At 38.2% G+C, this 14,237-nt stretch overlaps 1 protein-coding gene and 1 pseudogene across 1 annotated transcript in view; one reads left to right on the top strand and one right to left on the bottom strand.

Moving 5' to 3' along the window:
- The window catches only part of SYCP2L (synaptonemal complex protein 2 like), a 118,427-nt gene that overhangs the window by 80,639 nt on the left and 23,551 nt on the right, over window positions 1–14,237 (bottom strand). Inside the window, exons 10-14 of the mRNA XM_060614809.3 lie at window positions 13,507–13,649; window positions 11,663–11,715; window positions 11,006–11,051; window positions 9,261–9,353; window positions 9,103–9,163 (exon numbers count right to left, since the gene is read on the bottom strand). Coding sequence (XP_060470792.2) covers window positions 9,103–9,163; window positions 9,261–9,353; window positions 11,006–11,051; window positions 11,663–11,715; window positions 13,507–13,649 — 396 coding nt within the window. The remainder of the gene's footprint in view (window positions 1–9,102; window positions 9,164–9,260; window positions 9,354–11,005; window positions 11,052–11,662; window positions 11,716–13,506; window positions 13,650–14,237) is intronic.
- LOC132666519 (tetratricopeptide repeat protein 19, mitochondrial pseudogene) lies at window positions 4,990–5,713 on the top strand (annotated as a pseudogene).

A 14,237-nucleotide genomic window follows, 5' to 3' on the forward strand; every position in this document is an offset into this window, starting at 1 on the left:
TCAACAAAAGCAGGCCAACACTAAGATATATTGTAAATAAATTTGCAAATTATAGTGATAAAAAGTCTTAAAAGCAGCAAGACGAAAGAAGTCCTTAACTTACAAGGGAAGACCCATAAGGCTAGCTGGAGACTTCTCAACAGAAACTTGACAAGCCAGAAGGGAGTGGCATGATACATTCAATGTGTTAATTGGGAAAAATCTGCAGCCAAGAATACTCTGTCCAGCAAGGCTATCATTCAGAATAGAAGGAGAGATAAAGTTTCCCAAACAAAAACTAAAAGGAGTTCATGATCACTAAACCAGCACTGCTGGAAATATTACAGGGGACTCATGAGTGCAAAGGAGAGACCAAAAGTGACAAAGGATCAGAGACAATCTCCAGAAACATTGACAAAACAAGCAATAAAATGGCAATAAATACATATCAATAATTACTTTGAATGTAAATGGATCAAGCCTCCAACCAGAAGATACAGGGTGTCAAAATGGATTAAAAACAAGACCCATCTATATGCTACCTATATGAGTCTCATTTTAGACCTAAAGACACCTGCAGATTGAAAATGAGGGGGTGAAGAAACACTGATACACAAATGAATGTTAAAAGAAAGCCAGAGTAGCAAGGCTTATATTGGAGTAGCAAGACTTAAAAATAAAGGCTATGATGGCACAAAAACAGACACTCAGATCAATGGAACAGAATAGAGAACCCAGAAACGGACCCACAAACATATGGCCAACTACTCTTTGACAAAGCAGGAAAGAACACCCCAGTAGAATAAAGACAGTCTCTTCAGCAAGTGGTGCTAGGAAAACTGGACAGCAACATACAGAAGAATGAACCTGGACCACTTTCTTACACCATACACAAAAATAAACTCAAAATGGATGAAAGACCTAAATGTAAGACAGGAAGCCATCAAAATCCTCGAGGAGAAAGCAGGCAAAAAACCTCTTTGATCTTGGCCACAGCAACTTCTTACTGAACACGTCTCCAGAGACCAGGGAAACAAAAGCAAAAATAAACTATTGGGACCTCATCAAAATAAAAAGCTCTGCACAGCAAAGAAAACAATCAGCAAAACTAAAAGGTAACCAACAGAATGGGAGAAAATATTTGCAAACGCCATATCAGATAAAGGGTTAGTATCAAAAATCTATAAAGAACTTATCAAACTCAACATCCAAAAAACAAATAATCCAGTGAAGAAATGGGCAAAAGACATGAATAGACATTTCTCCAAGGAAGACAACCAGATAGCCAACCGACACATGAAAAAATGCTCAACGTCACTCATCATCAGGGAAATACAAATCAAAACCACAGTGAGATACCACCTCACACCTGTCTCAATGGCTAACATTAACAACTCAGGCAACAACAGATGTTGGCGAGGATACAGAAAAAGAGGATCTCTATTGCACTGTTGGTGGGAATGCAAGTTGGTGCAGCCACTCTGGAAAACAGTATGGAGGTTCCCCAAAAAATTAAAAATAGAACTACCCCGCGACCCAGCAATTGCACTACTAGATATTTATCCAAGGGATACAGGTATGCTGTTTCGAAGGGGCACATGCACCCCAATGTTTATAGCAGCACTATCAATAATAGCCAAAGTACGGAAGGAGCCCAAATGTCTATCGATGGATGAATGAATAGAGAAGATGTGATACATATATACAATGGAGTATTACTTGGCAATCAAAAAGAATGAAATCTTGCCATTTGCAACAACGTGGATGGAACTAGAGGGTATTATGCTAAGCAAAATTAGTCAGAGAAAGACAAATATCATATGGCTTCACTCATATGAGGGCTTTAAGAGACAGAACAGATGAACATAAGGGAAGGGAAGCAAAAATAATATAAAAACAGGGAGGGGGACAAAACATAAGAGACTCTTAAATATGGAGAACAGAGGGTTACTAGAGGGATTTTGGGAGGGGGGATGGGCTAAATGGGTAGGGGGCATTAGGGAATCTACTCCTGAAATCATTGTTGCACTATATACTAATTACGATGTAAATTAAAAAACTTTTCTTTAAAAATAAAAAACAATAAAATAAAAATAAAGACTATGACAAGAGATAAAGAAAGACACTATATAATCATAATGGGGAGCAACCCAAAAAGATTTAACAATTGTAAATACTTAAGTACCAAACATGAAAGCACCCAAATACAGAAACCTGTTAATAACAAACATAAAAGAATCATTAATACAATAGCAGTAGGGGACTTTAACACCCCACTTACAGCAAAGGACAGATCATCTAAGCAGAAAATCAATAAGGAAACAATGGCTTTGAATGACACACTGGGTCAGACTTAACACATATTCAGAACATTCCATCCTAAAGCAGAATACACATTCTTTTCAAGTGCACATGGAACATTCTCCAGAATAGATCACATTAGGACACAAATCAGGCCTCAACAAGTATAAAAGGACTGTAATCATACCATGTACCTTTTCTGATCACAACATTATGAAACTTGAAGTCAACCACAAGAAATTTGGAAAGACCAAAAATGCATGGAGGTTAAAGAACATCCTACTAAGTAATTAGTCAGTCAACCAGGAAATCAACAAAGAAATAAGAAAATGCATGGAAACAAATGAAGATGAAAACACAATGGTCCCAAACCTTTGGGATACAGCAAAAGTGGTATTAAGAGGGAAGTTTATAGCAGTACAGGGGTACCTCAAGAAAAAGCTCAAACAACCTAAGTTTAAACCTAAAGGAGCTAGAGAAAGAATAACAAAACCTGAAGCCAGGAGAAGGAAGGAAATAATAAAGATTAGAGCAGAAATAAGTGATATATAAACTAAAAAAGCACTAGAACCGATCAATGAAACCAGGAGCTGCTTCTCTGAAAAGCTTAACAAAAGGGATAACCCCTTATTGAGACTTCTATCAAAAAGACAAGAGAAAGGACCCAAATAAATAAAATCAGATGAGAGAAGAGTAATAACAACCAACACCACAGAAAAACAAATTAATTATAGTATTATAAAAAACCATACACCAATAAATTGGGCAACCTGGAAGAAATGGATAAATTCCAAGAAACAAGCTACCAGAACTGAAACAGGAAGAAATAGAAAACTTGAACAGATTGATAACTAGCAAAGAAATTGAATCAGTAATCAAAACTCCCAACAAAAGTCCAGAGACTGATGGCTTTATAGATGAATTATATCATTGAAAGAAGATTTAAACCCTATTCTTCTCAAACTATTCCAAAAAATAGGACAAAAACTTCTGGATTCATTCTGTGAAGTCAGCATTACCTGATACCAAAACCAGATAAAGATCCCATTAAAAAAAGAACTACAGGCCAATATCCCAAATCATTCCCATAATCAAGTGGGGTTTATTCCTGGGATGCAAGCGTGGTTCAATATTGACAAAACAACGTGATACATCACATCAATAAAAGAAAGTATAAGAACCATATGATTATTTCAATAGATGAAGAATCATTTGAAAAAGAACAGCACACATCACATTAATGATAAAAACCCTCAGCAGAGTAGATTTAGGGGGAATATACCTCAATGTCAGTAAGGCCATATACGAAAACTCCACAGCTAACAACATCATACTCAATGGGGAAAAACAGCTTTTCCACTATGGTTGGGAAAAACACAGATGTCCACTCTCACCACTGTTATTTAACATAATTCTAGAAGTCCTAGCCTCAGCAATCAGACAACAAAAAGAAATAAAAGGCATCCAAATTAGCAAGAAAGTCAAACTTACTATTCACCAGTGACGGGATACTCTATATAGAAAATCCAAAAGACCACCAAAAACTGCTAGAACTGATACAAATTCAGTAAAGTTGCATGATACAAAAACAACCTTCAGAAATATATTGCATTTCCATACGCCAATAATAAAACAGCAGAAGGAGAAATTAGGAAATCAATTTCATTTATAATTGCACCAAAAACAATAAGATACTTATGATGAGGGACCATAAGGCAAGCTGAGGGCCAAGCACAAGCTAGCACACACCCTCCCCCCACCCAAGGTAGGATATGTATAATATTTTAGGAGCTCCTGGTACCCAAGAACAAAGGAAAGGACAGAAAACAGATAGTTAAACTGTTAAGAGTCTCCATCAATTCACAAATATCTTAGTACAATTACCAAAAAAAGGTCAATCTTATCAATGGCCTAAAATCCAGGCACTCCCTACTGTCTTAATGCTTTACTAGAAGGAAAACAACCTTAGTTTGACAATAGCTAGACCTTCAGCAATCTGGGAGTCTTTAGCATATGAAAATCCCTTTAAGAAACTTCCTCCTGACTTTATCTCCCCCAACACCTTAATATGTAACTAGTCACTCTTTACAACCCCAGTGCTGCTCTTTCTGCATACGGGTCCTGTCCTTGTGCTTCAACAAAATCACCTTCTTGCACCAAAGAGGTTTTCAAGAATTCTTTCTTGGCCATCAGCTCCGAACCCTACCATCACCCCAAAACTTCATCACCTATAAATAAACCTAACCAAAGGGGTGAAAGACCTATAAACTCTGAAACCCTGATGAGACACTGAGCCCCCTATGTAAGCATATACCAGCTCCTGCGCCTGGATCGAGACCTCCTGTGGGCTGGGAGATGGTGGTACAGGGCCTGTTTCACATCCCTGCTCCTGGGGCAGCAAGAGACCGGGCGTCTTAAGTGGGGGTGCCCTCATCCCGAGGCATGCTGCACCACTGGCCCAGGCCTGCTGTGGCTTCTGGCAGTGCTCACCTAGTTCTCGAGGCCTACTGCAACAGAGAGAAAGGAGACAGGGAGCAGGCAGCACTGCCTCCCAGGGCACAGTGGAGGAGGCTGAGGTCATCCAGCTCCTGAACACAGCCAAGTTGAGCATCACCAAAGATGAGCCAGAAAGGGCTGAGCTAATTTAACATGATTCATCTTGCCTAACAGACCAACAATAGAAAGGCCATCACTTCCACTTTCGATTTGATGGCCAACTTAGCATTTATATGGGGTCAGCTTGAAAATGCTGAAAAGCTTTTTAAAGCAATAATGAGTTACCTGCTTGGAAGGGACATACAATAGGAAAACAATGCAATAATTCAACTCTCTCTAAAGCTGACCAGTATCTATGCTGCTCAAGATAGCCAGCAGGAGCAAATTCCCATCTATGAATTCTACGTGTCAACTCTAGAGGGAAAAACTGAAAGAGGAAAAAATTAGCAGAAGACATTTTGTTGGCAAAAGAGAAAGCCAACACCCACCTCCTCCTTGGCATGTGTTTAGACACCTATACTTGCTACCTTCTATTCTCCAAGCAGAGAACAGAAGATGTATGAAATAGAACAGGTTTGAAAAAGCTTTGCAGATTTCTGAAGAAATACTAGGAGGAAGACACCCATAGACCGTCATGCTGATGAGTGCCATGGCTACCACCCTGGATACACAGGGCCACTTCGATAGGCCTGTGTTTATGTGCAAGGGGCATCAGATCTGGTGAGACAGAACATCCTGAGCTGCTCAGGAATCCACGCTGCTCAGGAATCTAGCTGCAATTCTGATGCACAGAGAAGGATACGCATAAGCAAAAGAGATCTTCCAGGAAACACTAAAGCAAGCAGAGCTGAAAAGAGAGGAGGTTTCCATACAGCACCTCAGGGAAGAGTTGGCTGAGCTGTCAAGAAAAAGTAGACCTTTTAACTTAATTTTATGAAGCACTAACTCCCTTTCTGTTGTAGGGAATTTTCAGCAACAGCTATTATGTCAGTCTCAGTGGCACCCAAACCATTGACTTCAATCTTTTTTTCTTGATATTCAAGTGTCGTCAACTTACCTATGGTGAAGGACTAGTTGTAGACACTACCTCTTTTGTTTTTTTAAAAAGGAACAACAGCTTTTAGCCCTGGCTGATTTTGACTTCTAAGGACAGATAAGTGATGCTTTCAGTTGTAACCTATGGTTAGGTGCTAGCTGTGCTGGTCTAACTATAGGTGGAGATGGGCCAGTTTTCCCTTGGGATGGGTGTGTGGTGATACCCCCTCCCAAGCATCTCTATCCTAACACTTTGGTCTGTTGATTTGCCACCCTTTATTTTATCAATATCTGGCTGATCACAGCTATGGCTCATGGCAAAGGGGGATTATGGGGAGTTTTCTTATTTGAAAAATAAGAAATGGTGAGTTTTCTTATTTCACGAAGCCCAGTGTGGGATCTAATGCATAATGGACCCAAAGTGTTATCTTGGTTTACACCAGTGTCCAGCATGAAGTTTCAAAGTAGGAATTAGGACCTTGAAAATATGGCCATTTCATTATAAATGAAAGGGACTATCTGTTTTTATATCCGGTTCTATACAACTATGAAAAAGGGGGGAAAGGAATGCTACAAACTCCTGTCAATGCTATTTGAGCACTCCATTTCCTCTGCAACCTAGGTCCCTGAACAGACTCATCTGAGGAGCTCTCAAAGACACACATGCCCAGGCTGCACCCCCAAACCTTCTGTCTCAGGGTAGGGCCTTACAAATTTAACATGCAAAATATCCGCAGTAATTCTGATATGTACTGCTAGTACCAATCTGGATCCTAGTCCTGGCCTTTTGAGTTTGGGTCTCAATATCCTCATCTGTAAAGTAGGGATGGAGACGGTAGTCATGGGAGAACATATTTAATCATCTGACCTTAAGTGAATAGACTACTGTGTTGAAAGATCTTTATCACACTGCTTCAAAAGTATATACATACAAGATAGGCAGATGGAGGTCTTTACCTTAGCAGTCTGGAAAAGAGCTCTTTGCCTAGCAGAATGGCAATTTTATAAGCACCATAAAGGAACACTGTTATTGCTGGTAAGCTTTTGGGGGTAAGGATGTGAATGGGAATGATAAACAGATATTTTTGTTTCCTGTGTACATACTGCAAGAATCTTTTCACGATACTCTCAAAAAAAAAAAAAAATCACTGATTAAAGAAATTGAAAAAAAGAAATTGAAGATGACAAAGAAATGGGAAGACCTTCTATACTCATGGATTGGAAGAACAAATATTGTTAAAATATCCATACTATGTAAAGCAAACTACAAAGTTAACACAATCCCTATCAAAATACCAACAGCATTTTTCACAGAGCTAGAACAAACAATGCTAAGATGTATATGGAACCACAGAAGACCCCAAACAGTCAAAGCAGCCTTGAAAAAGAAAAGCAAAGCCAGAGGCATCACAATTCCAGACTTCAAGTTGTGTAACAAAGCTGTAGTGATCAAAACAATATGGTACCAGCACAAAAAAAGACACATAGATCAATGAAACAGAATAGAAAACTCAGAAATGAGCCCACAACATGGTCAATTATGTTAATTATATGGTCAATTACATGATCAATTGATTATATTAATTGAATGGTTAATTAATCTTCAACAAAGCAGGAAATATCCAATGGGAAAAAGACACTCTTCAACAATTGGTATTGGGGAAACTGGACTGCTTTCAAAATGAATTCAAGGCCTAATGTGAAACCTGAAACCATAATAATGCTAGAAAAGAGCCCAGGCAGTAAGATCTCTGACATCAGCCATCCCAACGTTTTTTTTAGGTCTTCTGATGCAAGGGAAACAACAAAACTTTTGCACAGAGAAGAAAACAATCAACAAAATTAAAAGGCAACCTATGGAATGGGAGAAGATATTTGCAAATGAACTATCTGATCAAGGGTTAGTATCCAAAATATATAAAGAACTGATACAGCTCAGCACCCACAAAACAAATAATGCAATTAATAACTGGGCAGAAGATGTGAAAAGACATTTCTCCAAAGAAGACCTACAGATGGCCAATAGACACATGAAAAGATGGTCAACATCACTCATCAGGGAAATGCAAATCAAAAGGACAATGACGTATCACCTCACACCTGTCAACATGGCTAAAATCAACACAAGAAACACGTATTGGCAAGGATGTGGAGAAAGAGGAATTCTTTTGCACTGTTGGTGGGAATGCAAAGTGGTGCAGCCAGTGTGGAAAACAGTATGGAGGTTCCTCAAAAAGTTAAAAATTGGATTATCATACCATCTAGTAATTCTACTGTGTGTTTACCCAAAGAATACAAAAACATTAATTCAGAAAGATATATGCACCTTAGGTTTGTTGCAGCATTATTTACAATAGCCAAATTATTGAAGTAGCCCAAATGTCCATGGACACATGAAGAGATGATATGGCCCCACTCAAAAAAGGGTAACTCCTGATTTCATGCCCCTCAACATTACTTACCAACCTAGAAGAAAGAAAATATAAGTGGATATGCCTACATGAACTCATCAATAATTACTATAAATCTTTGGGGGAAGGATGGCAGGTACTACCACCTTTTTTTTTTTTAATTGTGGTATAAAGCATTTACCATGTCAACCATTGCTAGTTCATAGCACTAGTATGCTAGTTCATAGCATTAAATTTATTCACATTGTCATACAATAGATTTCCAGAACTTCCTCCTTCCCACAGCACCTGAAAACCACCATTCTACTTCCTGTCTCTATCAATTTCATTTTTCTAGATACCCTATAAAGTGGAATCATACAATATTTGTCTTTTAGTGACTGGCCTATTCATTTAGCATACTGTCCTGAAGGTTCATCCATGTTGTGGCATGTGTCAGACTTCTTCTAAAAGCTGAATAGTACTTCATCATATATATACATACACACACACTTTTCTTTATTCATCTGTAGATGGACATTTTGGTCGCTTCCACCTCTTGGCTATTGTGAGTAATGCTGCAATGAACACCGGTATGCAAATATCTCAAGTCCTGCTTTCATTTCTTCTGGATATGTTACCTAGAAGTGAAATTGCTGGCTCATACGGTGATTCTATTTTTAAGGTTTTGAAAAACTGTAACTATTTTTACAATGAGAAAACCAGGCACGTAACTGAATCCTAAAATCACAGAGTGAAAGAGTCACCAACCCCATACCTCTGCATCCTGGCCCTGAACATAGTGTTCCTTCCACCACGCTATACTATTTCCCTTCCACCTCAAAGAATAAAGTCTGCTCTAGAATCAGAACTAAATGTGGGGTAGAATTCATCATCTTACCTATTATGCTGAAATTAATCACTGCTTCCTTCAAAATTCTTACTGAGTCCCACAGAGCACTCTTGGAAAAAAATAAGGTAAATTCATGAGCACAAAATATACCTGCATATGAACAATTTCTAAGCACTTAGGTTTAAATAGGATTCAAATGCAGTTACCTTAGTATTGTCTATATAAAAAGTTACACTCTGACTTCCGAGGTTGAAATCAATCCAAAATTTCTCTAGTTTTTCATCATTTGGTTTTCTCATCTATAATATATAATTAAGGCATAAATTGTATAGATACCATGTTAAAGGGTCAGATGAAAATTATTCCACTAAAAACAACTTCTGCTCTTCATGGAAAAAACACTACCCTAATATTATAGTATGTCTTGATGGTCTTACTCTTTTCTGCAAAATGAGAGGTAGGTCTCAACTTTATACAACTAAGCTATTTCTTCAGGGGGCAGGGGACACAACCACTATCCTTAGCTTAACATTTAAAAGATGTTTAAATGTGTCTGGAGGACTCTATCCACACAAGTCCCCCCCCCCCCCCCCCCCGCCCCGTGAGAATCATGAGAAAATAGTCATATGTTGGAGCAGTAACAATCCATACTGTAGATGCATGGAAACTTCTAGAGAAGGAGGTATTATGATCAAATATAAGTGATTATTTGCTATCCAACTTAATATATCCATTAAAGTAGAGCTAAGACTTAAGTTCAAATTACCTTCATTTTAACTGATTACTACAAGAACATTTTTTTTTAAAAAGCTTCAAACAGTATGACCTTTAGAAAAACAGTGTATGTGTCCTTCTCTGGCTTTCAGTTTCCACATAGGTACCTTTCTGAAGGCACGTTACCAATGCCTTTATTTCCTCTCAGCTGTTTTCTAGACCAATCAGGAAATCTATAAAGAGTTTTCATTCCTTAACAATGGAAAAAACACTAGACTTACTACTCTACCACTTGCTTTTCCAAAAATGGCATTTCTTAGACATCTTTCCATCATAGGTGCTTACTTTTTAACACCTATAGAGTTGAATGAAAGTTTTAACCTATGATGTATGTTACTGGAACCCAGTTTAAGGCCCTGATTGAAACTGATGAAAATTTAGAAGTAAAAAAAAAAAAAAAAAAAAAAAAAATAGAAGAACCACCAAGCAGATGTTGGAACCTTCAGATAACCAGGAAGAAAAAGAATGGAGATAAAGGAATCAAAGAAGCTACTAAAATCAGGAAGAGAGATCCTAGGGAGGAGAAACTTGTGGTATGGTCATGCATTAAAGGCTTAGCTCCCAGAGGCCAAGAGAGGGGCTCTGAACCCAAAACAAAGAAATGGTTAATTAGGATATTTTGAAGACGAGATCCAGGAAACATCAACAGAGTCAAGGTTCAGAGATCTTTGAAGATTTTATCCCCAATGGAGGTGCTATAGGTGGATATTTTTCCTTTAGGAAGCAAAGAAGGTGGTGAAAAGAGACCTTACCCTTAGACTATAAAGTACAAGATAGAATGATCTAGAAAAAACAGAGTGCTCCCAATTTCTGTGGATAAAGTGGGGAATATCAATTGGATGGAAAAAAGGGAATTGCCCTTTTCCCTACAATCTAGGCATGAACAATGGTACTCACTAACGGGGTAAAATAAGGCCAGATTCCTCTGATTGACTTCATGAACACAGCAGCAACCCTAAAATTCCTGCATCTAGTAGTAACAGTAGGGTCCTTAAACGTATTAGTAATGCAACCCAGTTATGGTAGGATAGGATACAGGAGAAAGAAGACTTCAGAGTTGCGGCCTCTAGAAGTAAACTTCCTTCTCTAAAAAGCCCTTCTGTGTGGGGAGAGCAGTTTGGCCTAACTCATGGGTTACATTATATACCACTCCCAGGGCCCCCAGAGATAAACTTACCTCATGCCCATCAGCAAAAGCAGCAATACATGGGAAGGAATAGACCCTGCAAAACACTTCACAATTAAAATGCAAAATAAAATGTGGCTGGAACCCCAATACAACCTACAGATGTTCTATAACAAGAATTTGTAACTAGGGTGGGCAATTAAGTCACTTAGCACAAAGTATGGACAAGGGTCTCAAGCCTGCAAATGGATACTACTATGAGTAGGTTTCCAATCTCCATCTGGCAGTCTATAAATCAGGTTTATCGGTACTAGATCTCAGCCCAGTTGTGTGGCAAGATTCCCAATGGTAGGAGTGAATTCAGAAAATTCTCATCAAGGACTTTGTCTGTGAAATAAATTTATCTCCAGTGCCTCAAACCTTCAGGAAGTCACTTTTCATAAAATCTTCTGGACATGTTAAAAAATGTTCCAAGTTATAAGTAAATGTGCTCAAATACTGATAGAGATAAACACATACGAATGAATCACTAGGGAGAAGGGATCTAATCTTCTGATGTTTCTATTCAATGCATAATCCATTAGTGATCAATAAGTTATGTATCCTATATTCTCTCCTGAAATAAAACAGATCCTAGATTTTTCTTTAGTATTAGACATTTTCAGAAAACAACTAGTCAATAAAATAACACCCAGAGAAATATCTTACCTTCTTTCATCACCAAGTCTGTCGTTTAGGTGATTGAGAAATCGTCTACCATCCTTCAAAGGAAATAATGCAAACTTTAATTAAAAAAAACAACAGAGGTCTTATTTAAATACTATTTTTGCCAGCATGAAGAAGCTAGTGTTTGCTTTGAAACTCCCAGGACCCAGTAACATCTCGAGGTTTCACCAAGATTCATTATTACAGGTTAATTAAAACGATACTTTGTGTTATAAAGAGGCAGCTTCAGACCCAAATTCTGGAAGGAACCCCCAGCCAGCAGATTTTCAGCAGAGGAATGCTTTAAGTCTCCAAAAGTTATAGGCACAGTTACATTTCATTGGGTTAAGAGAAAGAGAAATACGTTTAACTAGTGACCTAGATTCGTTTCGCTAACGCACCGGGCGTCCATCTTGCTAACATCTGCCCAGCTCAAGCCAACCACAAATCCATAAACTTGTCAACTTGGAGTTTATCTGGGTGTGTTATCCGCTGCCATTTTTCCTTATAAGGAGTTCTCTAGCCTATTCCTTCCTAGTTTCTCTTTCCTGATACAAGTTCAGAGAATAAGGATTATTTTTTAAAGTTCTCCCGACCCGAAGCTAGTAGAAAGGTAAATTTGTTGCCTCCAAAATACTAAAGCTGAACAGACACTGACCCAGGCTTTTGTCCCTTTTCTTAGCAAGGACTGGCTGTTGTAGTACATCCTCACACTTTATACATTTATTCAGCACTAAGTAGACAGCAGTAATGTAAGTCTGGACCTCAAAGTAGCTCAATTAAGAAGTGCATGGCTCTGTGGGGAAGAGGTTTTGCGAAACACTACCTTTGACCGATTTTCATGAAAAATTCCCTGCAGAGGAGAGAACGACACAGAGGAAAAAGGAAACTAGCATCTGAATGCCCACCACATCCCCGGCACTTTTGGTTTCTCTCATTCAGTGCTCACAATTTTAAGGTGGCTTTTATTCCCATTTCACAGATAACAACCCTAAGCCTTCATAAGTCAACTACCTTACATGATGTATGCATTTTTGTAAGCCAGGGAGGTAGTACTCGAACCCGAGGCTTATGTATAGGCTTTCCATCTAGGTCAAACGGAAAACTGGCTAGACAACTACTGTGTATCTGGCAACAGGCTCAAAGTTAAATGTATTTTCAATAATATATTTAAGAGTTCAGATTTAATAAAATTCTAATTACATAGCAGTGTTGACTAGAAAGGCTTGGTTCAACGCTTTCATGGTTATTAAGAATTTTACTTTTTCCCCAAGGGCCTACCCCTCATTTTAAGAGTGTTTTGAAAGAAGAGGGAAAATATTTTAGCTATTTTAAGATGTGGGTGAATATGCAGCCAAGCTATGAGCTATTTTTGTGCTACTCAAGGATATAACCACGGTGAGCCAGACTGCGTGGAAAGCACTGAAAATTATTATTCCTCGAAACTGTAGAGCACCCCATGCCAATTTCAGCCTTCCCTCATCTTCCCAGCTGCTCCATGCAAGACTGAAATGCACATTTCTTTCTTCTACAGCTCTGACCACCATCTGAGGGTCGCTAAAATGGCTCCCTACTCCATGTTTTCCCTAACTGGATCTATCCTATTCGCATTGTTCTGTGTCCAGTATAAGTTACCTATAAAGCAGCCTTATCTGTATGTCCAGATTTGGCCCACAAATCTGGTGTTCACGTGGTCCTCAAATCATTTCACAGAGATGGAGAACAGGAAGCTTAAGAATGACAATTTAATCACATTTGAAGAAAAACTCCTCCCCTGAGCCCAATGCTCAGGAAAACAGTGTGAGGATGCATTGATTAAATGGAATTCTGATGACCAAGAATCGCACCGTCTCAAATTCTCGATCCTTAATTTCTTTGAAAGCTTCAGCAATGATGTCATCTTCAAACCACTGATGGACAAGGTCCCCCCTGGATTTTTTCAAGGTCAGTCTACATAATGCTTCGGAAAGAGCAACCTGCTGGTCATAATCTAGAGATTAAAAGCATGATAGACCTAGATCATTCCGGATGGGCACAAAGCAAAAGAAAAAACAAAAAAAGGTTCTCCAAATTAGCACTGTTGTAAGAAATTCCATCCTGAAAGACTAACATTGCATGCTATAAGCCTTATAATGTAACCTGGATCATTATTTAAATTCAATATTTAAGAAACATCAGGAGGAAATCTAAATAAGCTACCATATAGCAATTAAAAAAAAATCTTTGCATTTTATATTTTAGAAGTATTAAAATATTAAGAAGCAGCTCCTCAAACAGCCTTAAAAAATATTACTACCAAAATAAAAGCCCAAGATAAATTGTGGTATTTCACAACTGATAAAAATATACATGTTTCAATTTCAAATAATTTTAAAAGTCACATCGCAGCTGGATATACAAAACACGAAGACATTTACAGAATGCTTTTAAAATTTGTAAAATAATATAGGTTGCTTATGAATCCATAAAATAAAGGTATAAGAACCTACTTTTGAATGAAAACCAAATCTAAGTCAAGGATTATCTCTACCAATGGAGAGAATGGGATCAGGGACAGGTACACAGGGGGCTTTACATG

Source organism: Panthera onca, chromosome B2 (genome assembly GCF_046562875.1).
Source record: "Panthera onca isolate mPanOnc1 chromosome B2, mPanOnc1 haplotype 2, whole genome shotgun sequence".
NCBI classification, from domain to species: domain Eukaryota; kingdom Metazoa; phylum Chordata; class Mammalia; order Carnivora; family Felidae; genus Panthera; species Panthera onca.